Source organism: Oryzias latipes, chromosome 20 (assembly GCF_053564925.1).
Source record: "Oryzias latipes strain Hd-rR chromosome 20, Olatipes_Hd-rR_3.1".
Lineage (NCBI taxonomy): Eukaryota > Metazoa > Chordata > Actinopteri > Beloniformes > Adrianichthyidae > Oryzias > Oryzias latipes.
In genome coordinates, this window is record NC_136256.1 from 2,226,921 (window position 1) to 2,253,795 (window position 26,875).

The 26,875-nt window shown below is 44.7% G+C and overlaps 3 protein-coding genes across 4 annotated transcripts in view; 2 read left to right on the top strand and 1 right to left on the bottom strand.

Moving 5' to 3' along the window:
- LOC101158681 (zinc finger protein PLAG1-like) overlaps positions 1 to 1,644 on the bottom strand; it is a 14,592-nt gene extending 12,948 nt beyond the window's left edge. Inside the window, exon 1 of one of the 2 annotated variants that reach the window (XM_011473559.4) lies at positions 1,501 to 1,644. The gene's annotated coding sequence lies outside the window, so the exon portion shown is untranslated. The remainder of the gene's footprint in view (positions 1 to 1,500) is intronic. The other variant, XM_078938811.1, reaches the window with a different exon arrangement.
- On the top strand, positions 710 to 15,913 carry chchd7 (coiled-coil-helix-coiled-coil-helix domain containing 7). Its single transcript, XM_004086854.4, has 4 exons — positions 710 to 2,123; positions 3,421 to 3,480; positions 10,114 to 10,212; positions 15,674 to 15,913. The coding sequence occupies exons 2-4, from the start codon at positions 3,427 to 3,429 to the stop codon at positions 15,776 to 15,778; spliced, it is 258 nt and encodes an 85-aa protein (XP_004086902.1). The 5' UTR covers positions 710 to 2,123; positions 3,421 to 3,426; the 3' UTR covers positions 15,779 to 15,913.
- Positions 15,914 to 16,907: 994 nt separating this feature from the next.
- Positions 16,908 to 26,490, top strand: LOC144988427 (uncharacterized). Its single transcript, XM_078938814.1, has 6 exons — positions 16,908 to 16,959; positions 17,044 to 17,082; positions 18,401 to 18,458; positions 20,157 to 20,307; positions 21,780 to 21,914; positions 26,140 to 26,490. Exons 3-6 carry the CDS (start codon positions 18,424 to 18,426, stop codon positions 26,185 to 26,187), a joined length of 369 nt encoding a protein of 122 aa, XP_078794940.1. The 5' UTR covers positions 16,908 to 16,959; positions 17,044 to 17,082; positions 18,401 to 18,423; the 3' UTR covers positions 26,188 to 26,490.
- The last annotated feature ends 385 nt before the right edge of the window (positions 26,491 to 26,875 follow it).

Genomic DNA, 26,875 nt, shown 5'->3' on the forward strand with positions numbered 1-26,875 from the left:
TAAAGTCTCTCTGTTCCAACAAAAATAGCAGCTAAAGCTCGTCTTTAGCGGTGGAGCTTTCCACAGAATCCGGTCTCAGACCGTGGAACAAGTGAACAAAACAATGAAGATGAAGAAGTGAGACGCGAGTCTGTCTGCCATCACTACATCTCCCAGGATGCATTGGGTTAAAGTGACAGGGTCTCAGCGCACTATTAGTCGTCCTTGTTTAATGTCTTGAAACCACAACGAACACTCATCCAACAGTTTTTAAATCTTCTAACTTAACTTTTATTACATCTTTTAGAAAAAACAGCTGCAGCTTCCAGTTTTTTCTGCCACAGTTATCACAAAAATGCATGTGAGATTGTGGAGGAGCTGTAGATCAATACAGACTATGAGTTTCTCCTTTTTTATTTTTCATTTTTTGGATGCTGGTGTGCCGTGGCTCAATAAAGGCTGGAAAACACTGATCTATTCAGTTGTTGCTGTTCTCCTGCTGCAATAAATGACCAATGCCCATTCATTTAAATGAAATCAGTCATTAAAAGTCTGTACTGCATGATGCGTGTATCTGTTTTATTGTTTAGAGTGTAAAAAGAGGTTCTACATGTGATAGCGCGTTTGTTTACTGCACAAACAAACACGCACGCACGCGGGACTGATCGGACGGGGCTTGTTTTTCCTCTGGTTTTCTGGGGGCTGCTTGCCTGTTTTTCTTGCGCGATCTGGCAACCATCCCCGTAGAACGGTGGGCACGTTTCCAGCAGCCCCTCGGCGCCTTTTCACCACGGACAGGTGGAAACGGAGCTGCGAGCCCCGCATGTGGCGCCTGAAGGCTGCTCCCAGACGGGGACAAGACTTTCAGAATCGGACCGAACTTTTTCCAGACCCACGCTCTTCGCGGTGAGGGGCAGAACCCCCCCGTTAGTCGGAAAGATGCGCGGCCGGATCAGTCATCAGACAGAGCGACAGCTTGTGCTTGGCAGAGGAGGCGAGCGGCAGCCGCGGGTTCACGCCGCGGACAGCGACCCCCAGTCTGGCCGCCGTCGGCCGGACAGCCGCGGCGCGCGCGCGCAGCCTGACAGCGGTGCTCACGAGCTTCACGTGGCTTCAAAGCCGAACTGCGGTCCGCTCCGGTCGGCATTTCAAACGGAGGCAGCAGGAAGAGTCGTTCAGGCATAAAATGGGTTGAATGTTTGTGGAGGCGCGCGCGGCTGGTCGTGGCCGCTGATGACCCTCAGAAAAGAGTCAGTCATGAGGACTTGATCAACTTTCCTTCACTTTCTGTCACGCTGCCTGCTGTGCTTGTCCACTGTCACGCACTGTGGCAGTGGCGGGACTCCGTGGACTTGAGTCTTCATCAGTATCGCTCTTCCTTTGGTTCTCCGCTCGGTCCGAGCTCGGGGACCGATTCCCGCAAACTTTTTGTGCAGCTCGCCAGTCACTCATAATTTAAATAACTCGGATATTTGGGAGCAAGAACTGAGTCAATGTGTCACTTATGATCATCAAACTTACCCCGGTCGCTTTAACATCCTTTCTGTTGTGTTTTTCTGGACTTTCAACTGTTTTCCGTATTTTTAAAAAATTTTTTCTCATATTTTTTGCGGGACGCGGCGGGCCTGAAAATTGTTTGCTTTCTCCTCTTTCGAGCAGCCATTGTGTGTGCGCTGCGGGTCAACCGCACTCGCTGTGGCCACGCCCACACGCACTTGTGATTGGCTGAGGGGGCTGCCACTTTGGGTTCGGTGTCACTCAACCAACTCTTTGAAAATAATCCAATTTTTGGACTTGCTGAGCTCACCGTCAATCGTTACCGTTCGCCTCACAAAGACAGCGGACTCGTAAAGCGCAAGAAGAAATCCCATTGGCCCAGAGGACTGTCAGTTTGAACGGATACATCCCCGCGTTCCGATTGGATGTTGGAGCTGTCCGCTGCTTATGACGTCAGGAAGACCTCTGAGCGTGTTTATTAGCTGTTAGCATAGCAGCAGCGTTACTGTCCCACGCGCGCGGCTCCCAGACCAAAGGCGCGTGTGACCCGGGTTAAATGTGAGCGTCCGCAGAGGGGTCATTCCGGGAGAACGGCCGTTTTCCAGGCGCGGGGAGCAGGAGGAGCCGGATCACCATCAGCCTCGGAGGTGCGTTCATTCCTGACCTGACAATAACACGAAAGCTTCACGCGGAGGTTTACCCAAGCTGTGAGCAAAGTTCAATTAAAAGAGGAACGCACGACTGGACCACCGCCATGCACGCACGCACGCACGCGCGCACACAGTCCTCAAAGGTTATTTGGTCAAACTTGAAGCCCAACTGCACTCAAAGCGTTTGTTGTGTAACGCTGGGCTGTCACATTCTGGACGTAAACTTCCTGATGATGACAGTCAATGAATATTTCATCATGTCTGTAACATGACGTGTGATTCATATCAATGAAAGACCTTCTGAGGATAATCAATAACTATCAGGTTTGATACTTGACAAAAACCTGCACTGGATCGGATCAGAACCAGATTATGACAACGATGCAAAAATATCATATACCAAATAATCATAATATCAGGAGGGGTAGGACTATATAAACTCCATATTTCCCCTCCCTTAAAGCCACTAATCAAACTCTACTTGTTAGGTATTGATCTAATTGATTAATCTAATGTGACCCTATGTGTGTGTGTTGGATGCAGGGACAGGATTTTAAAATAAACTACTAAACTATTGCAGATGAAAGTGATACAATTGTCATTTTTTATGTAAACAAATTATTGTCAACAGGAGTTAATTCACTTCATCACAGACTGGGAAACACTGGAGGCTGTTTCTGTTGGCACCATGTGCTGCAGGTGTAATCAAGTTTATTCCAGGTGGTAATACTTCCAACACATATCCTACATCTATACGGTAAACAGACACATTCAGGCTCAGTCACATAGTCAGGAAGCTCACTGGCTAAAACTGTCGTTCGTTTATTTTGAAAATCCCCCCTGGTGTTTTATTTTGAACATAGTACCAAACTTCCTGTCCCTGAACATCTGATGTGTGTTGGTTTGATGCGTCCTGTTCAGACGTCTGGCTAAAGTAAAAAGTGAGTCTGAATCATGAAAAGTCTAATAAAATGTGAATTAAACAGACAGGTATGTTTACTTTTCTGTCTGCTATATAAAGATCAAATCAGACATTTCATCTTCCAGTGTTTTGGTGATGTTAAGCTTTATAGATTAAAGGATGAGCTCCCACACGGGACAGAGATTCCACAGTTTTTGTGGATATTTCCCATTAACCCAAAACCCTTATGTTAGATTGATGCACTGCCAATGCATTTAAAGGCAGAATGAGGTTTGTTGTTTGAATCCATTGGTGCCTTTAAAGCCTTTTATCTTTGATTGATTGATTGATTGATTGATTGATTGATGGTAAAGCAATGTGACCATTTCACAGAACCAGATGGATAAAAATACCAGAAAACTGCGGAATGTGGACATCAACCCCTGCACTGAGGTCAGTCAATAACTACCTGTCTGGTAGAAATCAGGCCATATTTAAAATATTAATATATTCCATTTTATATCATCTAATAACATTTAGAAGACAAGCAAATTATTTTTCACCCTCTGTTAAGTTTCTAATAACCTTTCTGAGATGTGCCCCCCTCCCTCTACAACGTTTACCTGTTTCTCTAATCTAACACATTGTCTGAGTTTTAAAGAATTTATTTGTAAATTATGGTGAAAATAAGTATTTGGTCACCAACAAACAAGCTAGACTTCTGTCTCTCACAGACCTGTAACTTCTTCTGTAGAGGATCCTCTGTCCTCCACTGGTTACCTGTATTAATGTCACCTGTTTGAACTGGTTATCTATAGAAAGACACCTGTCCACAACCTCAAACAGTCACGCTCCAAACTCCACTAAAGACCAAAGAGCTGTCTAAGGACACCAGAAACCAAACTGTTGACCTGCACCAGGCTGGAAGACTGAATCTGAAACATAAGCAGCTTGGTGTGAAGAAATCAATTATTAGGACATAGAAGACATACAAGACCACTGATGATCTCCCTCCATCTGGGCCCCCCCAAGATCTCACCCCATGGGGTCAAAATGATCACAAGAACGGTGAGAAAAATCCCAGAACCCCACGGGGGACCTAGAGAATGACCTGCAGAGAGCTGGGACCAAAGTAACAAAGGCTGCCATCAGTAACACACTACACCACCAGGGACTCAAACCCTGCAGGGCCAGACGTGTCCCCCTGCTAAAGCCAGTACATGTGCAGAACCGTCTACAGTCTGCTAGAGAGCATTTGGATGATCCAGAGGAGGATTGGGAGAATGTCCTATGGTCACATGAAACCACAATAGAACTTTGTGGGAAGAACTCTACTGTTTGGAGGAGAAAGAATGCTGAGCAGCATCCAAAGAACACCAGACCTACTGTAAAGCATGGGGGAGGAAGCATCATGGTATGGGGCTGTTTTTCAGCAAAGGGACCAGAACGACTGATCTGTGTAAAGGAAAGAATGAATGGAGTAAAAACCTCCGTCCATCAGCACTGAAGATGAACCATGGCTGGGTCTTTCAGCATGACAACCATCCCAAACACACGTTGCCCGGGTAACGAAGGAGTGGCTTTATAAGAAGCATTTCAAGGTCCTGGAGTGGCCTAGCCAGACTCCAGAATCTGTGTTGCCCAGCAACAGCCCCAAAACATCACTGCTGTAGAGGAGATCTGCATGGAGGAATGGTTCATAATACCGGCAACAGTTTGTGAAAACCTTTGACTGCTGTCAGTACTATCAAAAGGATATACAAGAAAGTTATTGAGTTGAAGTTTTGTTATTGACCAAATATTTATTTTCCACCATAATTTACAAATAAAATCTTAATAAATTAGAAAATGTGATTTTTCTGGATTTATTTTTCTAATTTTCTCTCATAGTTGAGGTTTACCTATGACGAAAATTACAGGCCTCTCATCTTTTTAAGTGTGAGAACTTGCACAGTTGGTGGCTGACTGATTACTTCTTTGCATCACCTGCAAACACAATGGTCTACAAAGACTCCTGTCTAACCTCATGTGTCAGTCTGTCCATCACCACAGTAAACCGCGGTTAAAAGCAGATCCTTCAGTGATGAAAGTCTTCCGGGAATTCCCGGAAATCCGGGTTTTTGAGCAAACCGAACGTACTTTCCGGGAAATAAAGACCTGATCTCTACGGACAAATCGCTTTCCGGATAACACAATGACACATTTAAAGATAAAACCACAGTTAGCCACATTGTCAATTGAAGGATGCCCTCTAATGGACAGAAAATGTAATAACTCATTTATCAGAAATTGGTTCATTGAAAGGTTTTTTCCTGGTCGACAAAACAAAAATAATATACTGCAGAAATTTGAACAAAATGTTGTTACTAAATTAAGAACCGATTTCATGAAACTTCCTATTCCCCCAAAAGTTAAAGAAACACACTTCAAGATTATGAATGATATCTATCCTTCCAAAGAACTACTTAGATTACGTTTCAACATTGATGACAACAGCTGTTCCTTCTGCCAAACTGCTGTTGAAGACATCGACCACATATTTTTCCTGTGTGATGTTGTACAAGTGTTTTGGTTGGATGTTTACAAATGGTTAAGACATAAATTTCCATTCATCATGGACTTCTTTTCCAAAGAAGTCATAATCTTTGGCCTGTCAATACACAACAATGTAAATAATGTATGTATCAATACTGTGTTATGTTTAGCCAAGTTTTTTATACACAAAAATAGGTTACAGAAATGCCACCCCAGCTTTAACTTCTTTAATAATGAGGTCAATTTATACTTAAAATCCATAAAGTTAATCGACTCACCTAAAGCCATAACAATTTGACAGTGATATTCCTGATGTCTAAGACAGTTTATTTATATTTTGTATCCCCCTGCTTTTTGCAACACTATCCAACTCTGAAATTGTTGTTCTCTTATGTTATACTTTTCCCTGATTTCTCTATGATTATGAATATACATAGGTTTATGTTTGCATACTGATAAGAATTTTTCTTCTTTTTGCTTCCTTTCCAATTATAGTATTCTCTTTTGTATTCGCCATATTTTGTAATTTTTATGTAAATGTTCTGGTATTGTTTTGTATTGTGTTCTATAAATAAAAAAAATAAAAAAAAATCGCTTTCCGGATCAAAAAATGGTCTGAAATCAGCTAATTTTAGCTTTATTTTCTATATTTCTCCGCAGATCGCTTCCTCTATGGTCGTGGCCATCTCTCGTCTTCCCGGCCTAATTGACCAATGACGGGACGTTTTAGTTGCTTTCGGATGCGTCGACGGGCCTGATTGGCTCTGTCTGCACCACGTGGTCAGCGTGACTTGCTTCCCTAGAGACCAAAACTGGCGGACCCACGCTAAACTTTCACAAACACATCTGAAGAGTTTGCGATCAAATTTGTGTTAAAATAATGGCAGGCATCGTCATTATTGAGCGTGGTCACGACCTCAGTTGTGAGAAGACGATAAAAAACAAATTGAAGTGGTCTTGGCTGGAAAAAAAAGATTTTTAAGGTAGTGTAGGTCAAATACTTTTTTGTGTAAAATAATCTCAAAACCACATTTTGAAATAATTTCAATTTTAGTTTTGAGTTTCAGTTTTTATTTTGAATACATTTCTCTAATTTATTTGTATTTCCTAATTACCATGATTTAGTTCAGTATAGTTGACATTAATTATAAGTATTTGATGGTTTGGACCCGCACTCCCTTAAAAAATAATGTTTACAATGTTTAGCTTAGTTTGTATGTTTGTTTTGATATTTCCCAGATTACTTAGTATTGGTGTTAAAGAATTGATGTATTATGTTATAGAATTATAGTTTAAAGCAGATCCCATATTTTGATGTAATTATAGTTTGAGAAAACAGTGCAAGTGGATGTTGTACATCAGTCATTTCTAAAGCAGAAATAATGTATAAATAACTGAGGTATTTTCATAGAATATCATAGTTACTGGTGTTCTTTTTGCCATTTGGGGCTTTGATGTTACTACATTTTAGCAATTGTATGTTTTGCAGCTTTTAGGAAAAGCGTAGATTGTAGGATTGTGTTACTTTGAGCAATTTTCCAAATTCTTTTTTAGGACCAGCAAGTCCTTAATGGAGAGTCAAACTAGGGGTTTGAATGACAAATCATGATGCTCTAATTAGTCTTAGTTTCTTGATGAAGAAGTGAATAACTTGCTGCCAGAATGCACCAGAATGCATCTAAGACCACGTATTTTTCCAAAATTTCGCTCTGTGCCCGCCATATCGCTCAAAGAAAAGTTCAGGGATTTTTTCCTTGCCTGACTTTCATCACTGTCCTTGGGGCAGTCCCACCTCCACCCTGAACTCCTCTGTCAGCACACGTCACCACTGTCTTCCAGCTTCAATCCACATCCACATCCACATCCACTGCTCCTCCAGACTTATCTACCCAACTGCTTGGCTTCTCTCTGTTCTGTACCATCACCTTATCCTGCATCTCCTGGACTTCTGTCCGATCTCCTCTGTTCTCTTAGTGTGTTGTTTGATCTTAAATAACCATTCTTTTTCATTCTGAACTTCCTGGTTCCACCATAGTTACAATTCACCCCCATCTGTTTTCCTGTATGATCCTACTTGTCTAACCCTGATCAACCCTATTAGGGTTGGGCGATGTCCCTTAAATTGGCCGTTGACGATGTTTGCTGTCAACCATCGGGATGGACGATGATATCGTCGTGTGTGGGTGTGGGTGTGTGTGTGTGGGAGGGCTATTTTTAATATTTCGGTCTTATATAATTGCTATTCTACGACGGAGTATTTAGGGCCACCAAAAAAAAAAAAAAAGCCACCAAGAATGAAAAAAACCACCAAAAAAAAAAAAAAAGTAAAATTACGAGTTTTTATCTCGTAAAAATAAAAATTTTAAAAAATCTCGTAAAAGATAAAAACTCGTAAATTTATGAGAAAAAAAACTCGTAAATTTACGATATTAAGTGGAAGTGAGCATGCAGAGCAGCAGGTGAACGCCGCGCAGCAGCAGAGCAGACTGACTAAACTCAGTTGAACAGGTGAGCTGAATGAGCTTGAACGTTCCAATAATCTGGAAGCTCATTTGTTTGATTTACAATTTATTAAAGTTTTATTTATTGATGGTTGGTTTGCAGGATCCCTGCAGCCCGATGAAGCCATCGGTGTCCCTGCAGCTTTCCACTTCAATCATTTCTTCCTCCACCAAAAACAAGATCTCTACGTTTGTGTGACGCTTCCGTCTGAGGAGGAGGATCACTTTTTTTGGCATTTTCAACGTTCTAATGCTAATATAATAGACTATTTTCATTCATCTTTGTTGTTTAATGATATAACGGGACGTTTACTTCCGCATTGGTGTTCGGATCTGATGACAGGTTCATGACGTAATGTGACAGATGAACTTCAGGGTTTGTGAATGAAAAGGAGAATAAAAGCTGCAGCGATCCTCTACACCCAAACGTGTCTCTGAGCTCCTTATTTTACAAATGAAACTCCGCTTTACTGACACCGAACCCCGGAAAACCGGCTCCACTGACAATAATCTGATTTTGAGTCGCCAAAGGTTCAGAATCTCTTTGTTTTAAACCTATAATAAACCTGGAAATAAAGCTTCACAAAAGGCTCCAAATCTTTCATCTTCAAGCGATGCTCCGATGAACGGACAACTTCGGTGTTTTCTCTTTGTTAATCTATGACTTTTTTCTCGTAAATTTACGAGATAAAATGTCGTAATTTTATTATTTATTTTATTTTTGGTGGCCCTAATACTCCGTCGTACTATTCGTTATTTTACTTTATTACTTTATTTTATTTCCCAACTAATGACTCATCCGCGATGATCCAGTATAAACTGAGGGAAGTGACTTAAACCAAAAAAGTAACAAACAAACTAGAAAAGAAGTAGTCCGCTCCCGCACTTAACTAGTCAAGTGGACCGGCGGAGCGCAGACTTACAGCTTTGTGTTTGAGTGGAGGGGGGGGGGGGGGTGCTTTGTTACATGAGCGGTATGTGGGAGAGAACTGCGATCCGTTCCGCAGCTCTAGGGGAACGGGCTACCGAACTCAGAACCGGGTCTAAAAGTGTGTGTCTGAGCAGAGGATCGTGAGCACACACACAGCGCTTTGGGGCGGTGTGAGCGTCAAAGCAGAAATGTCGCTCAGTCCTTAGAAATCGTTCAAACAATCACGTGGATTTGTGTTTCGAGTCGTGTCCCGACTAAATAAAAGGCTGATGTTATTCCCACATGTTTACATGCAGCCAAGATGCAGATAGCAGCACCAACCATAGCTAATGTTGTTAGCCCGTGTTAGTATACTGCTCATTCAGGATTTTTTCCGGCTTCGTTTTTCAACAGAAAAAGCACTGACCACACGGGTTAAAAATAAAACGATGAGTGAACAGGCGTTTCATAATAATTGTAACATTATTAAAAGCACGTTTAGAAGATCGTCTTTTATATTACCGAGCTGACATATCAATGTATAAAGCCGATCGGCAACATTGTTTTGTATTGAATTGTTGCATTCAATAAAGTTTGAGAAAAAATTAGCCGCTCGGCGGAACTGATATCCGCTTCCGGTTTTCAAACCCTACTGCGCATCTGCGAATCATTTATTTCGACCGAAAGTGTGAGCCATGTGAACGTTTGTTATATTCTAAAAACATTTTTCTGGGACCATGTACACGGTTGGATTCTAATCTGACCATTGATCCGGTCAAGATATTTTTCACATGTAACCGCGGCTCATGGTGTCGACTTGCAGCGTGGCGGGAGCGTGGCATCACGATGGTGTCTCTCCATCGGGATGTCAGTCACCCATCACAATGGACGATGGTATCGTCCATCGGCACAACCCTAAACCCTATAAATATTGAAAAAATAAACCTGCAACTGTTCCCTCTTGTCTAACCTGTGCTAATACAAACCAGGAGTCTGCCATGGGAACATTAAGGTATCTGTGATGTTTGTGTTTGCATGTCAAAGTTACAGATGAAGGTAAATGGTTGCTGAGACCTTTCCATGCTAGTCTGTCATGCTTTGTGAGTCCTGTCCTCTGATCATCACTGCTTCTCTTTTCAGGAGAGCGATGCTTCTCACAAGTGTTTGGACCACTACAACTACGACAAAAGCATGTGCTCCGTCTACTTCCAGAGATATAAGAACTGCAGGAAGTACTGGGTAAGTTTAGTGGATAAAGTGTTCAACAGATCTGTTTTGGATCTCCTCATGTGATGTAGTCCAGTGGTCCCCAACCTTTTTGACGCCACGGACCGGAATGACACAGTTTTCACGGACCGGTCGTTCGAGTTTAGGCGGGTGATTTATGTAGCAATACTACAAAGAAAGAAGAGATGTAACGACACGAAAACCGAACTTTTACTTTGACAGGCATGTCATCGTACATCACACAGGTGGGATCATCCTCTCCCCTTCCCTCACTCATGGTGCTAAACAGAAGTACTGTCTATTAAATGTAGCTTTCTTTCCTTTGGAAGTGGCAGGTTCCTCTTCTGTCTCCTGGCTGGGCCTTTTTCCCCTTGGCAAAGCAACTTTCCAAAGACGTTTGCTTTTTATTCATTTTGCTAGTTCCTGGGTTTTATTTTAGCTGTAATCTATCACGTGACCCAGAAGAGCGCCTTGGCCTGCGTCAAGAGTGACATAGACGGATGGAACAGAGAATCGGCCAATTTTTCAAAATAAAACATCTTTCAGATTCTGAAATGAATAAAACGGAAGTCATGTAAGTTATTTGTTCTTTCTGTGCGGCCCGGTACCAAATGACCCACGGACCGGTACCAGCCTGCAGCCCAAGGGTTGATGTAGTCCGTTGTTCCAATGGAGAAACCTCCCGGGAACTGCTTTGTTGAGTGTGGGAGGCTTCGGACTGCGATCCGTCCCACTGCTTTAGGTGAACAGGCTGCCGGACTCAGCAGAACCGTGTGTCAGAGCTCGGACCGTCAGCTCACACAGCGGCTTTGGGGCGGTGTGAGCTTTTCAAAGCAGAAATGCCGCTCAGTCCTTAGAAACCGTTCAAACAATCACTCGGATTTGTGTTTCCAGTCATGTCCCGACAAAATAAAGGCTGAAGTTATTCCCACATATTTAAAGATGGCGCCGCGTGTTTGGCAGCAAATCTGGGCAGCTCGGTCCTTTTGTGTTTCTTTGGGTTTTTTAATATTCCCTTCCACCTTATTTGTGTCTTTTGTCTTTTAAAAAATCAATATGGAGTTCTGCGACAAAAAACAGAAACTTAATTACTTTTGCTTGTTATTTTATTATTTTCTCTCAACTTTTTGAACCGGCCTGGGGGGTACTTCAGGGTGCAGTCCCATTGTTTACACTCGAGATCAGCTGTTAGCTCTTGGCCGAGCTGAGATTCTCCTCGCTGGAAAGCCAGATGTTCCAGCTGAAATACGGAGGAAACGACGAGGCTGCAGAGCTGGAGTTAAACGCCGGGAGAGAAGACGGAGGTACAAGCCATGTTTACCATCCGTTACTATGGAAACGTCCGCGCGCTCTCTAACAAGCTGGACGAGCTAACAGCGCTCATGCGTCTGCAGCGGGTGTACCGGGAGAGCAGCCTGCTGTGTTTCACTGAGACGTGGCTCCACCAGGACATGACAAACTCCGTGGTCTCAGTTCCCAGTGCGGCGGACCGGAGCGCGGCGCAGAGCGGAAAGAAGAAAGGCGGTGGTCTGGCGGTGTTGATGAACATCTGATGGTGTAACCAAAACCACATTCCTGTGAAAGAACAGCACTGCAGCAAGGACATTGAACTGGTGGCAGTCAGCGTTCGGCTGTACTTCGTCCCACAGGAGTTCTCCGTTGTGCTGGTGGTCACCGTGCACTAGGGATGGGTATCGTTAAGGTTCTAACGGTACTACTACTCTCATTGATACTGCTTATCGATCCGGTATTTTAACGATAGTCTTATCGATACTTTTGAGGAAGAAAAATACATAAATAACAAATTAGGAACATAAAGTGTTTAATTTCCTCATTATGCAACAACATTGTTTTTTTAACTGGACATTTGACTTTATGCATGATAATGTTACAACACAAACCTGGAATTGCCGATATATCGCTATATTATCGCCGATAGTTTATTTGGCAATACTTGTATTGGTTCAAAATACTGTCAGGATATTTATTTAATTTAAATAATTTTTATTCTTTGTGAGCGTGATGTTTCCTTTGATCTTTGTCCATTTTGTTAAGATGAATTTGATGATGGAAACAAATTCACTTTAATGCAGACTCCTGTCTATTTATTTATTTTCTTTAAATCCAGTGAACCAATAAATGATATTAATTTTATGGATAACAACTCTTTTTTTATTAGGAAGCAGCTGTTAGTTTGTCTGGAATTATAAGCGGTGAGTCTAAGCCCCGCCCCCGCCTCTCTACCTGTTTGTTGTTTTTCCCCTCCAGCGTCTTCTACACAGACAGCTCAACATACGGTCATCATAGCAGCAAGGTGACAGCACAGTGGGGGCGTCCTGACACAAATTTAATTAATCTTACACGGAAATGGGAGTTTTAGTCTAGGGGGGAAATGTTTTTTTTCCCCTTTTTTTGGGGCGGTCACGTGTCCGCTACGAGATCGCCACTGACTGTCTTTCCAGAAAAACGTTACATCCCATAACAGACTCTGGTCGGCGTTTACAGCCGCAGACACGCCCCCTCTGCATTAACGCTGTTCTCTACCTGACGGTGTTAAAGGCTCCACCACAATCTGAGAACATGATAGTTATTTTACCACAGAGATCTGCAGCTCAGGGAGGAAAGAGACGCATTTTGGACCGTTCTTTCCGCCATCGTATATCTTTGGTGGCGTTCCTGTGTGCTCGCCGCGTTGTGTCTGAGCAATAGCCCCGCCCCCCCCCTGCACACAAATAACCAGACAGACCTCTCCTCTTCAGCGAGAATAGAGAAATTAATATAATCATTAATTAATGGAAAATCGACTGACTTAAGTTAAATATGGCAGATAACGTTTATATCTTGTGCGACTTCTCCAGTAGCAGAACCGTTGAGGTCAGATCAGAACGATACTGCGGTCTTGAAGAATGCTGACCCGGGGCTCGTTCAATACCAGGACTCGGTACCCATCCCTACCGTTCACATCTCTATGCATGCACCCCCCTCTCCCCCACCTAGTCCAACTTCACCCAGTATGTGAACTGTCATACGAGGGACAGAAAAACTCTGGACCTTTTCTATGCTAACATCAAGAATGCATATGCTTCTGCCCCCCTCCCCCCTTTAGGACGCTCTGATCACAACCTGGTCCATCTCTCCTCTGCGTACACTCCAGTGGTGAAACAGCAGAAACCACAGATTAAAACGGTGAAGATCTGGACTGAGGAGGTAACAGAGCGACTAAGGGACTGTTTTAGCACCACAGACTGGGACGTTCTCTGTAGTCCACACGGGGAGGACATTGACAGTCCGTGATGCAGTCAGTAAGACTATGTGAATTTTTGTGTGGAAAACACAGTGCAAACAAAATCAGTGCAGTGTTTTTCCAACAACAAGCCCTGGGTCACTCCTGAGCTGAAGACCCTCCTAAATGAAAAGAAGAGGGCTTTTCTCTCTGGGGACAAGGAGGAGCTACGCAGAGTACAGAGGGACCTGAAATATAAGATCAGGAAGTGCAAGGACTGCTACAGGAAGAAGCTGGAGCAGCGCCTGGAACAGAACAACATCCGTGATGTGTGGAGGGGTCTAAAACACATCTCAGGACATGCTGAGGCTGGAAATGGTTGCCAGGTCACAGGTGACCAAGCCTGGGCAAATGAACTGAACCTGTTCTTTAACAGATTTGATTCTGCCCAGCCCACAGTCTCCACCCACTCGGCCCCCTCTTCACACCTTTCCAGCTCAGGCATCTCTCCCAGCTGCAGCTGTTACCACCTCAGCACCAAACAGTCCACTCTCCCCTTCTTCCAACAGAAGCAAAGGGACCCCCCCAACGACTCACAGCACCAGACCAGCCACCGCCCACCCACCCTCCAACCCCCCTCTGCCTCACCCTGAATCAGGTTAGGATGGAGTTAAGGAGAACAAAGGCCAGGAAGGCAACAGGCCCTGACAGCATCACCTCCAGGCTCCTCAGGGAGTGTGCAGACCAGCTCTGTGTGGTGATGCTGTTCATATTTAATATGAGCCTCAGACTGGAGAAGGTACCAGTCCTCTGGAGGACTTCCTGCCTGGTTCCGGTTCCAAAGGTACCTCGTCCTACGGAACCGAACCACTTCAGACCTGTTGCCTTGACTTCCCACCTGATGAAGGCTATGGACAGGATCATCCTCAGCCATCTCCGCACTCAGGTGAGCTCAGCACTGGACCCGCTGCAGTTTGCATATGGACCAGGCATCGGGGTGGATGACGCCATCATCTACCTGCAGCATCAGGCCCTGTCTCACCTGGAGGCCCCTGGGAGCCCTGTGAGAGTCATGTTTTTTGATTTCTCCAGTGCTTTCAACACCATTCAGCCATCACTGCTGAGGAGGAAGCTGGAGGTTGCAGGTGTGGACCAACATCTGGTTGCTTGGACCATCAACTACCTCACGGACAGGCCACAGTTTGTGAGGCTGCGTGACTGTGTGTCTGATGTGGTGGTCTGCAGCACGGGGGCACCTCAAGGGACTGTGCTCTCCCCATTCCTGTTTACCCTGTACACATCAGACTTCACCTACAACTCCCACCACTGTCATCTGCAGAAGTTCTCAGATGACAGTGCCATTGTGGGCTGTGTATCAGGGGGGGATGAGCAGGAGTACAGGGGGGTCATCACTGACTTTGTTAGCTGGTGTGAAGTTAACCACCTGCTGCTTAACACCAGCAAGACAAAGGAGCTGATACTGGACTTCAAGAGGTCCTCACCATCACAGTCACCGGTGAACATCCAGGGTTCAGACATTGAGGTCGTGGACACATTTAAATATCTGGGTGTTCACCTGAACAACAGACTGGACTGGTCCAACAACAACGATGCTCTGTACAGGAGGGGCCAGAGTCGCCTTCACCTGCTGAGGAGACTGAGGTCCTTTAGCGTGTGCAGACAGCTGCTGAGGACCTTTTATGACAGGGATTTTGTGTTTGGCGGTGGGGGGGTGCGGTTAACCACGACACCGTGACTCCTGCTGCTTCATCCCCGTCACAGCTCTAGTTTTAAAAGAGTGTTTATCCGTGAAAATATGCTTGAAACACACAGTGCTGGTTATCATCAGAATAAATAAATATCTGATCCCTCATCTGGATACAAGATCCCATTCTGATCCAGTCTGGAACCGAGTGATCCGGCCCGATTCCTGACCACGAGATCGGACAGATCCGGTCAGAAGAAGCTTTTTTTTTACTTAAGAAAAAGAAAATGTTCCCATCGACACAGCTCATAAACAACATAAAGTGTTTTAAGATATTCATAGAATAATAAAGATGAGCGACACAGCGGCAGCATTATGGCAGATGGACAGGAGTGTGAACAGCTTCCTTCCTGCTGCTCTGCACAGATTTCTGTTCTAAACAAAGTTCTCCTGAGTAAACCTCCGTCACAGGAAATGCACAGTCAGCATGTAGTAAACCAATAGATATGAAGATCCAGCATCATTCTTTGTGTGTCTGGTTGCAGCACAACATCATGGTGCAGAGGAGGAGAGACGGAGTGAAGCCGGAGATGCCCACTGCAGCGGAGCGGCTGGAGATGCTGGACGCCGTGGGAGGCAAACCTTACTAGGATGGATTCCAAACGCCTGCAGGAGCTGCGAATCCACACAGACTGCTTCTTATTTCGGCTCTGACTTGTTCTGACACAAACTGTAAAAATGTCATCATCGCTAATGTTTATGTAAAATAAAGAGACATGCAACTATTTCATTATATCCTTGGTTCAGTTGTGTGAGGACACAACACAAAAGGCCTTCAGCTCTCATCTGTTTGCTCAGTTGTTAAAACATTGAATAAATCCAAATGTTAAAAAGCTGCAGCTCTCGCGAGGGAAGCGACATCTGACAGGTGACGGCTTTTGGTGGAACTAAAAACAGTGCATTCAAATTTTATTATCCTTATGAAATACTGTTTTATTCATGTCCCATGATTTAAATCTGTTGTAATTATTCTTAAAGTCAGACTTTAAAGCGGTCTGTTTAGGTGACAGACGGAACAGCTGGTTAGCATAGCATCATTAGCATTAGCGGCTAACAACAGCGGCGTCTCCAAATCAACACTTTTTATTCAACTGTCTGTAAGCGAAGCAGCTTCATCCTCCACTTCTGACTGGATCCTGTTTAAAATCGCAGCTTGTTCTGCGGTAAAAACGGGTTTAGAGGCCGCCGGGTGGACGGCGTCTCGCATGCGTCCGTTTATCTGGTGTGCTAACGCTAAGCGAGAGGACAAAGACATCCACCAAAAGGAGAGCTAATGCATGACCAAGTTCACCCTCTCACTTTTACTCGCCAAAGAGGAGAAAGTCCTCACAACTAGCAAGTGTTAATTATAGACCCTTCAAAATAAAAGTCTGTCATGCTAGATTAGATTAGGACTAAGATTATTTGCTGATGAAATGATTCCATGTGTTCTTAGGAAAACATGTCAGGGTGTAAATAGTAAACAGACAAAAGCCAATTTGGACCATCCCTGAGTAGACGGAGGATTATATTGGACTTTCTGAACCATTTACAGAGGTCAGGATTTCAGGGCTGTGTTGAAAAAAAACAACATTGATTGTGTTTATTACTCATCCAAGAAAATGAGAATAAAAGCAAAATGGTTCTCTTTGCTCCGTTTGTTTGTGTGGGATTGTTGAAGGGTTACTTAGGCTGATTGCTGTCAATGAGGCTCAAATGTTTGCCTCCATTTGATTGTAACCTCAGCGGGACAAAGAAAGCCCACTGGAGGAAGGCGGGAACACCTGGACAGGTCCTGTCGCAGGGCGTGGGAGGAATCATTAAACGCACAGGAGTGAGCGCTCCTCTCTGTAACCTATCTTTGTTCTGTCCACAGTGAAACGGCACGAGGCCACGCGCGTCCCGGAGACGGAAGGTAAAAACTCTGAGAGCAGAGTCAGCATCTGTTAGTCATTCAGACATTTCACGGTGGCTGAAGCTGTTTGCATGAAGCATGCAGCACAGACGCCGCGGTGAAGTTAGCGTCAGGTTGACGTTCAGCGCGGGCTCTCTTAGGGACCGTCAACAAATGAACAGGGGCATGATATGGCGACGATTTAAGATCAAACCAAAGTCAAACACTTCCTCAAGTTGTGTTGAAAGGATCTTATTTATTTTTTCAATGTTTTAATGAAAAAAATGGTTTGAAGTTAATACTCTGATGTTTTTTCAGTTGCTTTCCATGTGACCTCATGATTCCAAATCTATGCCGAATTTCGGTGCAGACACATACCAACAACATACACACCATGTGTATGGGCTGTTATTTTATATGAATTCTTTTATCAAAGAATAGTTATGATTTCTGGCAGAATTTTTTTCCAACAGCTCCCAAACCATGTGACCTCCCCAAAGAGATTAAACGTATTTGTGGCACTGACATCCCAACATTCAATTCAATTTATTTCTGTAGCCCAACATCACAACAACATTCGTCTCAATGGGCTTCGTACCGGTTATTGTAAAGTACACATAAAAAGGAGGATGAATACATAGAATTCAATAGGAGATTTTAAGCTAAACTGGGCATTCCTGCCCTTAGACCAGGGGTGTTGGCATTTCAATTTACTTGTTAGAATCCATTTCCCTCAGAACATACCTTAAAGTTTGGAAGTTACCCAGTACCCGGCTTCTGTTTCTGTTCTGGCCAACATCTAGAGGTAAACATCCACCAACCAGTTTACAGGGAAATAAAGGAATATCCTACCTTCATGAAAGTTTTCAACAGGGTTTGTGGTTATTAACATAATCAAATTCAGAAAATCTATCAATTTACTGTCCTTTATTCTTTTTCAATGCATACAACAACTAGTCTATGAACCATTTTTCTAACTTGGTTGAGCCGTGACAAGGACACTTATTTTAAACTCTTATTGGGATGTTCTAAGAATGTCATTCATTCATCTTTTTAACCGTTTTGTCCCTTTTTGGGTCACGGGGCTGCTGGAGCCTATCCCGGCCACTTGTGGGCGAAGGCTGGGGACATCCTGGACAGGTGGCCAATCTGTCGCCGGGCCACACATCACACTCACACCTATGGACAATTTAGAGGAACCAATGAACCTATTTTAAAACACTGTTAGTCATAACATAATGTTGACCCCAGAAACATGAATGAGACGGCCACCAAGTGTGGGAAGATGCTCACTGCTGGTTTGTGCCATGCTTAGACTGAGTAGATTGTGTTTTTACAGGTTCGCTGCTGTCTGTTGTGCTCATGGATGTCTTTGTCGACCTCTGCCATTCGTTTGGGTAAGTTTTAGTCATTTGTCTAAAAGAACCTTCTCATTTCCTGAAGGCTGTTTTAGCTCCTCCCTAAAGGCCACACAGTACTCTTCCTGGTTCAGCTTACACCACTGGGGTCGTCGGATCTGTCCTCGTGCTCTTCATCCTCACACCACCATCCTATGCCTTCTGGCTACACTCTCCTCAGCCACCACTCTGGAGTCGCTGATCTTTTTTAGATTTAGTCTGCAGAAAATGGAATCAGCCCGTTATGTCTCCCTGTGCTCCTCTCTTTTCTGGAACGCCCTCAGCCCAAACATTTCCATTCCCTCAACAAAGTCCATCAGCATCTGTCTTCCTGGATTCTTGTCCTGAACACCAAAGTCCTTCATCATTACCTTTGTTTCTCTCACCTACATGTCCGTTAGAGTCTAATACCTTCATAGTCTTAAACTCTATAGCTGTCTCTGTAGAATTCACAGTTAGAACTCCTCCAATGTAGTGCGTTAGTCATGTGTCTGTTAGCACTGCAAAATGCCTGGAGTTAACCGTTTATTCAGTTGCCATCTTAAAATTGAATTGGTTAGTTCAAAAGGGGCCCAAGTCCACAGTTTTTCAAAATAGAGATATTATATATTCTATGATCTTGAAGGGTAAAGCTATCTGACTATGTGCAAAAAGTTCCAAGTCCGTTGTAATGTATTGACTATGCTTGACATTTAAAATGCATTAAGTGCTAAATTCTTGGACTTGGGCCTCTCTTGCATGGGTTTAGCTTTATCCCATATATGGGATAAAGCTAAACTAATAATATTGGATAACACTAGTTAGCACTAGTTATCCAATATGGCAGCACCCCTGTTTAATTCAAGAAGGGCCCAAGTCCAGAGACTTCAGTTTGCTAGTCCTCTGAAATGATAAAAGTGAGGTGCTTCATATTCTAGCATTTGGAAGCTATGAACTGCTGCTAAATCTGGGTAAAGTATGAATCATTTAAGCTTTGCTATTAAAATAATTTCCTGGAAAAACAAACCTCTTGGACTTGGGCCCCTTTTGATATCATAAAGACCGTCCTGATGTTTTTCATCTTCTGTGTGAACTTTCAGCTACTCCCATTTGGAGGGAGATACAAACTACCTCTGAGCAAAAAGAATGTGGTCAGTTGGATTTTTGTGTCCGTTATGCACAACGAGCCAAATCAAATTCTTTTTCCTGATTTTTTTATTTGCTGTCATAAACATTCTTAACTCAAAGCACACGACAGTCAGTGTTCTCTAATTTATTGCAGGGGATATATTCCATAATCAATAGGTGAAATCCACAAATTAGAGATGTTTTAAGGCTGTAAAACTCCTCACAACACACTTTACAAACATTTTCACACTTATCTCTGTTGTTTCAAGTCTCAAAGTTCAAGTCTTAATGGAAAAAGAAGTCCAGGATTATAGAATGAAAACAGGGATTTAACCCTGGGAAGCTGCATGCAGCGTCTCTGAACAGGACTCTGAGAGAGATTGATTGACAGGACCAACAGCCAATCAGGACGTAGAACACAATGCACTGTTTCAAAAAAAGGGCCTACAAAGTTGTGCTGAAATGAGTTCCCTTAACATCGATATAGTGAGGGAACACTGTAAACTGTGATATTTGAACATAATTCCTCTTTTAGGAGTACCAGCATGCTGAGCCTTTTTTGAACCTCTGTTCTGCATGCGTTCTGTGCAGCGGAGTAGTAATGACCATGTCAACAGAAGATAAGTTCCAGTTCTTCTCCAGAGTTCCTGTGTGGATCGCAGCTCTCCTGCAGTCGGCCAAACGCCTCAGAAGTGACCATTCCCGCCGTAAGAAGGCCTACCGCCTCCTGCAGAGGAAACTGGTGGGTACGTTAGCCTGAACGGAAAGACACCTGACAGCTGTTGCCTTATATCGGTTATGACAGTTATGAAACCCTTCGATGAAAGTTTTGGTGAATGTCAGAGGAGAGCTTCAGAAGTTGGTCAGATATATCCTGAGGAGTTTAACGCCAAATGTTTTCAGCCTGATCGCTGCATGGAGCCGTGTCTGTGTTTATCTCATTTACAACATATGGAATTCCCAGAGCTTCAGTTTAAAGGCTACAGCTGATACCAAGAGGATGTATCCACACAAGGCTGGATGTAGGCATAGAGATAAATCCACTTGGGGGGTATTTCGTGACCCACAAACAGGATGACAAAAGAACAAGTGTCAGAGGTCTCTGCTCTTTGTCTCCTATTCAGAGAAGTTGCTGATTGGTGGATGTGTATGGAGGGAGTGGTCAGCCACTTCACGGCTCGTTTAGAGTTTTCCTCTGTCGACTGTCACTGGAATTATTTGGTTCCTGTTTCTATTCTCATTGTCTCTCTGTCTCTATCGCTCTCTCTTTTTGTAATTTCAGGTGAGCTGAGTGACAAATCAACCGTGCACAGATTTTCGGTTGCTAAAGGCAACTGGCTGTATTGGTAAAGCTGCCTGTGGCGCTGACACAGCATTAGCAGCAGACCCAATCCTTACCCACCTCTTTGGGTGGTACTTCTCCTTACAACCCCCTGTGTCCAGTCCAGTTCCAGTACACCTAGCTCTTCTAGCTGCACGAGCACCACAGCCACTCGTTCTCACCATAGTTTCCAGCTGAAGCTGCAGTGGATGATGGAAATGTTGGCCTGAACATTATTGCACCGTCACAACCTATAGTTCTGGTTTTCCCCAAGCTTCTTTTTGGTAAGAACTCTTGACAAAGAGGACAGATGGTTTGAAAGAAGGGTCAGAGAAGCAATACATGTACATGTTATTAAGCAATAATAACAGAGGAGGAGGCCTCAGACACAATTTGCCTCCTATTTACCATGCTGCCCTTTTATTAGTTCATTGGAAGACCAAAACTCCAGGTGGACCACACCCATCGATCCTGTGATGGGGCTGGGGGGACAACAAGAGGAGAGGCATCTCTGGTTTTCCTGCTTGGTTTCCTTTAATGAGTCAATTATAGGAATGCGGTTGTTCCACCTGAAGATACAAACATGGACAGAAATGGTGTGTACTCGTATAACATCCAAAGTGCTTTACAGTCAGTCCCATTCCCCCATGCACACACACATTTTACCACTGATGGCCGGTTCACTGCCGAACTCTGGCACCAACCTATAACCACCAGGAGCAATGTGGGGTCCAGTGTCTTGCCCAAGGACACTTTGGCTCATGGGTGGGCAGGACGGGAACCGAACCTATGAGCGGAGGTTGACCACTCGTCCTCTGCACCACAGCCACCCAAGTTTTGGCAAAATGTTCCTTTCTTTTTCCACTTTTTCCCATTTTTGTCTTTTCTTTCAGATCTCTGGCAGGGTTGGCGTTAAGGACAGGAGTTTGCATCCGCCCACCTATGTGTACCCAGAGGAGGTGAAAATGTTGATACGCTCTGCCTTTCCACAGGACATCTGTAGCCACCCCGATCCCAACCATGAGGAGGTGAGTGGAAACTATTCTATTTCATCACTAATCATTAATTGATGTCCTGTATTCTTGATTAGAATCCAGTTTTCTGTATTCACGTCTTTTTTGTCTCATCATTAGCATTGAGACTTATGCTCTTCCCACCAAACGCAGTCACTGCGACAAATTCCAGTCGATCGGCTGTATTTGGACGCACGCCGAATTTGGTCTTGAAGCTTGTCCAAAAATGTGTTCAAAAACTTGACGCCCCAGACCCGTGTGGGAGGAGCTACTGCCAAATCATTTCAGCCTGTCTGTGTTGATGTCATTTACAATGCATGGAAGACACAGATTTATTTCAAATAAGCTCTACAAACGCATCAGTAATCACTTCTCCACGTCTGGGTTCATGAGATCATTCAGAGGCTCCCCCGGTACGGTGAGCTTCACCGTCTATTCGAGCCCTGGGCGGGACTATTTTCTGACCAATCCCACCCGCTCCCGCAACGTATGCGTTACAAGGGGTGTCTGTGGGTTGATTACACTTTGGATTTACGGAGAGTTTGAAGGTCAGCCTGCAGCTTTGCTCTGAAATGGTGAAAGAGAAGAAAACTCTTCTTCATGTTTGCTCTTTACACCTTTTTTCATTTGTCTCCATTCAGCAGCAGCTCACTGACGCGTAGACTATTTTTTTTTTTAACTTGTCCTGTACAAACAGCTGGGCAGGCAGATGAGAACTGAGGGCCTCTTGTGTTGGACATATTTTACTTTAACAACAGGGGTTATTAATCTTCAGACAAACCAAAGGTATGTCTGAATAAACCCCTTTTGTAATTGAGGCCAAACTTTATTAATTTCAATCATGTTTGAAAATCTTTGGTGTTGGACCGGACGGAAAAGGAAAGAAGGGGAAAAAGAGAGAGGGACGTTAGAGAGGGGGGGGGGGGGGTAGGAGGGTGATAATAGGAGGGGGGGGATAAGACCATGAAGCAGCATAAAGCAACAAGTTTACTGAATGTTTATCATTACGGTAAGGTTCAAATGTAGTACAAAAAGGGCGGGGCCTGTCCACACACACACTCAAATGTTATAAACACACCTGCTAGCTGCAAAAATGTCCACATGTCAACATGTACACAAAACAGATAGTGTTCACGAACGCATACTTATGCCTTCAAACCAACTAGTGTGAAATATTTCATTTATTCAATCATGCAAACTATTAGTGCAAAGGTGAGCTAACACCTGTGCTCAGGTGAGTGTTTATGTTCTTCTAAAATGGATGGTGGAATGTGAAAAGAAGGAGGGAGAGTGCCCAGCCATCCCCACACCAAGACCCCCGCCGCAGCAGCTGTGTTAGCCAGAACCCCCCAACGCCACACGGCAGCAGGCAGAGAACAGCCGCCCCCCCGGGCGACCAAATCCGCCACCCAGGCCAAGGCCAGCAGGACCGCCGTGAGGCCCCCAGAGCCAGAGAGCAGGGAGGGATGGGGGGAAAGAGAGTGCCGCCCCAGCCCAACCAGAAGAGCAGCCCACCCGCCGCACTGGGAGGGCCCAACGCAGGGCCCCACCCAAGAAGTGCGCCCACAGCCCCAGACGAGCACCCCATCACCACCCAGGAGTTCTGGGCATCCCCCCGCCCCAACCCCAGGTACGAGCCAGGACCCCCCAAGGGAGACCCGCTCCGCACTCCAGGCAGCCACCCACCCGGCCCACGGTTGGTCCAGGAAGGAGCAAGGCAGGGGCCAGCTGCCCCCGCCAAGGAGGGGAGCACCCCGGGGAAATGTAGGGCCCACGAGGGGTGTTGTAAACATGGCCCGACCAGACTCGGCCACAGTTGGAAATCTGGCAGGGCCCAGCGCTCAGGAGCAAGGACCAGAACCCACCCCACAGGGATAGGGACAACCCCGGCTCAGGTGTAATGTGAACCCCCCCGCGCGCGCGGAGAGAGCACCGCCGGGCCCAGGAAGCCGGCTCCCAAGGGACACGGCCAGCGTTGCCAAGGGCCCAGTACCCCCCACCAGGGATGGAGTAAGGGACAGAAGGTCCTAGGTCCCACCTTCCTTGCAAAATGTGTGTGCGTGTTTGTGAGGGTGTGTGTGTGCATGTGTTCCCACCAAGGGGCCCTAAATGTCTAAGGTGCGGTTAAAATTGGCGGGTAGGGTGCTAAAAGGACATCTGCTGATGTCCAAGCACCCCCCCCCCCCCCCCCAACCAAGGGCCCTACATGTCTAAGGTGCAAATAAAACCGAGAGACGGCAACCACGGGAGGGGGACCACTGCCAAGTAGCCCCCCCCCCCCCCCCCCCCCCCCAAGGTGCATCCCAGGCTAAACCCCCCACCCCCTCACCCTAATATGAGATTATATGAGGAAGGGGGTAAGTTGATGCGTAGACTTGATGACTTTGGAGTTGTGACAGCTCAGAGGGATGGGATTCTGCTTCTCGCTGTAAAATATGACAGTATTTAACCCTTGTTCTATCCTAGGCACTTTAACATTGGGAGTTGGGTCATCTAGACCAGTGTTTTTCAACCAGTGTGCCGCGGCACACTAGTGTGCCCGTGGGAGATGTTCAAGTGTGCCGTGGGAAATTGCCCTCATTAACTGATCAAAAACATTTCCCATCTCCAGGATTCAGCTCTGTGTTCATCCAAACAGGCCCTGATAAAACACTGAGGAGTTAGGAATATAAAAGATCGTAAAATACTTTTTCTTTGCGTTTATTTTATTTTATTAAAGACATTTTAATAAGAATGACGCGATTCAGCTGCACCTTCGGCTGTATTTGGGAAAAGTCCCGTCGCTTTAACTGTCTCCACCAATCATTCTTGAGGGGCTTAATCACATGTCATCGGTCTGACCAATCAGAAGTGGTTAAAGTCTTCACTTCCTTGTCCCGATTTAGCTCGTAAAGTCGCTCAGTGCTAATATAAATAGCAGCTAAAGCTCGTCTTTAGCGCTGTAGCTTTCCACAGAATCCGGTATCAGACCGTGGAACAAGTGAACAAAACAATGAAGCTCCGAAAACCGATCTTCGGCCGTTTCATGCACTACATCTCCCATGATGCATTGGGTTGTGAGAGTGACAGCGCATAATGAGATCTGTTAAACGTCTTGAAACCAACGAACATACATCATACTGTTTTTAAATCTTCTAACTTAACTTTTATTGCATTTTTTTTAGAAAAAAACAGCAGCAGTTTCCAGCTTTTTCTGTAACAATTATCTCAAAAATGCATGTGAGATTGTGGAGGGGCTGTATATCAATGCAGACTATGAGTTTCTCCTTTTTTTTTGGATGCTGGTGTGCCGCGGGATTTTTTTTAAGGCTAAAGTGTGCCGTGGCTCAGAAAAGGTTGAAAAACGCTGGTCTAGACCCACTAGACAGAGCTCTGAACCTTTTTTCTTCAATGATTTGTGATCTTCACTGGTGTCCATGGATTACATGAAATCTTTCCACCTTAATCCACCTTTGTCATGGTAGGGAGAACACGTCAATGTAAGGGTGGGGTCATCTAAGATAGAACAAGGGTTATCAATGATCCTCCCGTGTGTGCGTGTGTCCGCGCGCAGACTGCCTGAAGTGCTGAGCCAGCTGGTAAAGATGCATTTGAATTCATGGAGGAAAAAAACATTGTAATGGTTCAACAGAGCTGAAAATCTACGAATTATTTTTTTCCTGGCGGAAAAACACTTTTTTTAGCTTCAGCCTTTTCCACTTTTTGCTGTTTTGCGCCTCAGTGGGGCATCGACACGCAGATCTGAACACCATGAGTGTCTCACGATGAACATGGTTTGAGGATTTATTCTGCTTCATCAATTGACATCATGTCCCTGCCAGGAAACCTGCTCCTTCCTGATCCCCTCACCGCTCACTACACACCTTCTACACGTTTATCAGTCAATCAAATCCACACACTTTTCTCTCTTGGAGAGACGGGTGGATGGATGGATGGATGGATGGATGTTATGAAAGCATCTTTTTTAGTGACTTGTCTCTACATTAGAGGTGTCTCATGTTTGTCTCACACCTAAAACGTCTTTAAGCATCAGAATCAGAAGCACAGAGATGTTTCTCTGAATTTCTATGCGCTTTAACGTTTTTAGATTTGACATAACATTTCACAGAAGTGGCGTTAAAAGTAAATGACTTGTTCTTACACACACACACACACACACACACACACATACATTCATGGCGGATTCTGCAATAATCTTTTCTGATCAGTTGTGATGCGTTGTGTATTTGTTCTGTTACAGGTGGTGCACATCACTATAGAAGACCTGTGGAAAATTGAAGGCAGTTAAAGTGTGTGAGCTGTTGGGAAGTCATCCTATAGATGCTGGAATCACACTTCCTGTTGGTTTTGTTGTTAGCTCCTTCGTTGGTGTTCTGTCCATGAGGGAATGAAGAGAGCAGAGGGTTGACCTTCTGAGTGATGTGCATTACTGAGTTCAGTCACATGACCTTGTTGGTCAGCTTTGGTCTTGTTCCTGGAGACCTGCAGGAGAACACCCCCCCCCCCCCCCTTTGCATTTAAACAGAGGTATTCATAGGTGGGTATTCTTGTGAAAAAAAAAGCTTCAATAAAATCTGAGGTCAGTGTTGAATTTATGGCTTGAAATGTTCTAATTTACATGTTTGCACAACACAACTTAGAACCAACTCTGCATAGAGACCACACTGTTCTGCATTTAGACCTGTGCTAAAAGCACCACCATTGAGTCATGGATCTGAGTTTTCCTGAGTAGCGAGTAAAGTCCAGACTCATCCTGCAGCCCACTGCAAAGCATTTCCAGAACCAGGCTTCCACACACCACTCTGTCTCCCCAGAGCTGCCCCACCAAACGGGGTCATCTAGGCAGAAACTGAAGGTACCTGTCGAGTCCCCCACTGTCCAGCAGGAGGCAGACAAGATCCACGGGCAGAATCAACTTGCCCTCCCTGCACTGTCTGCCCCGGACGCATGAATCCTTCTGTGACTCAGATGTCGTT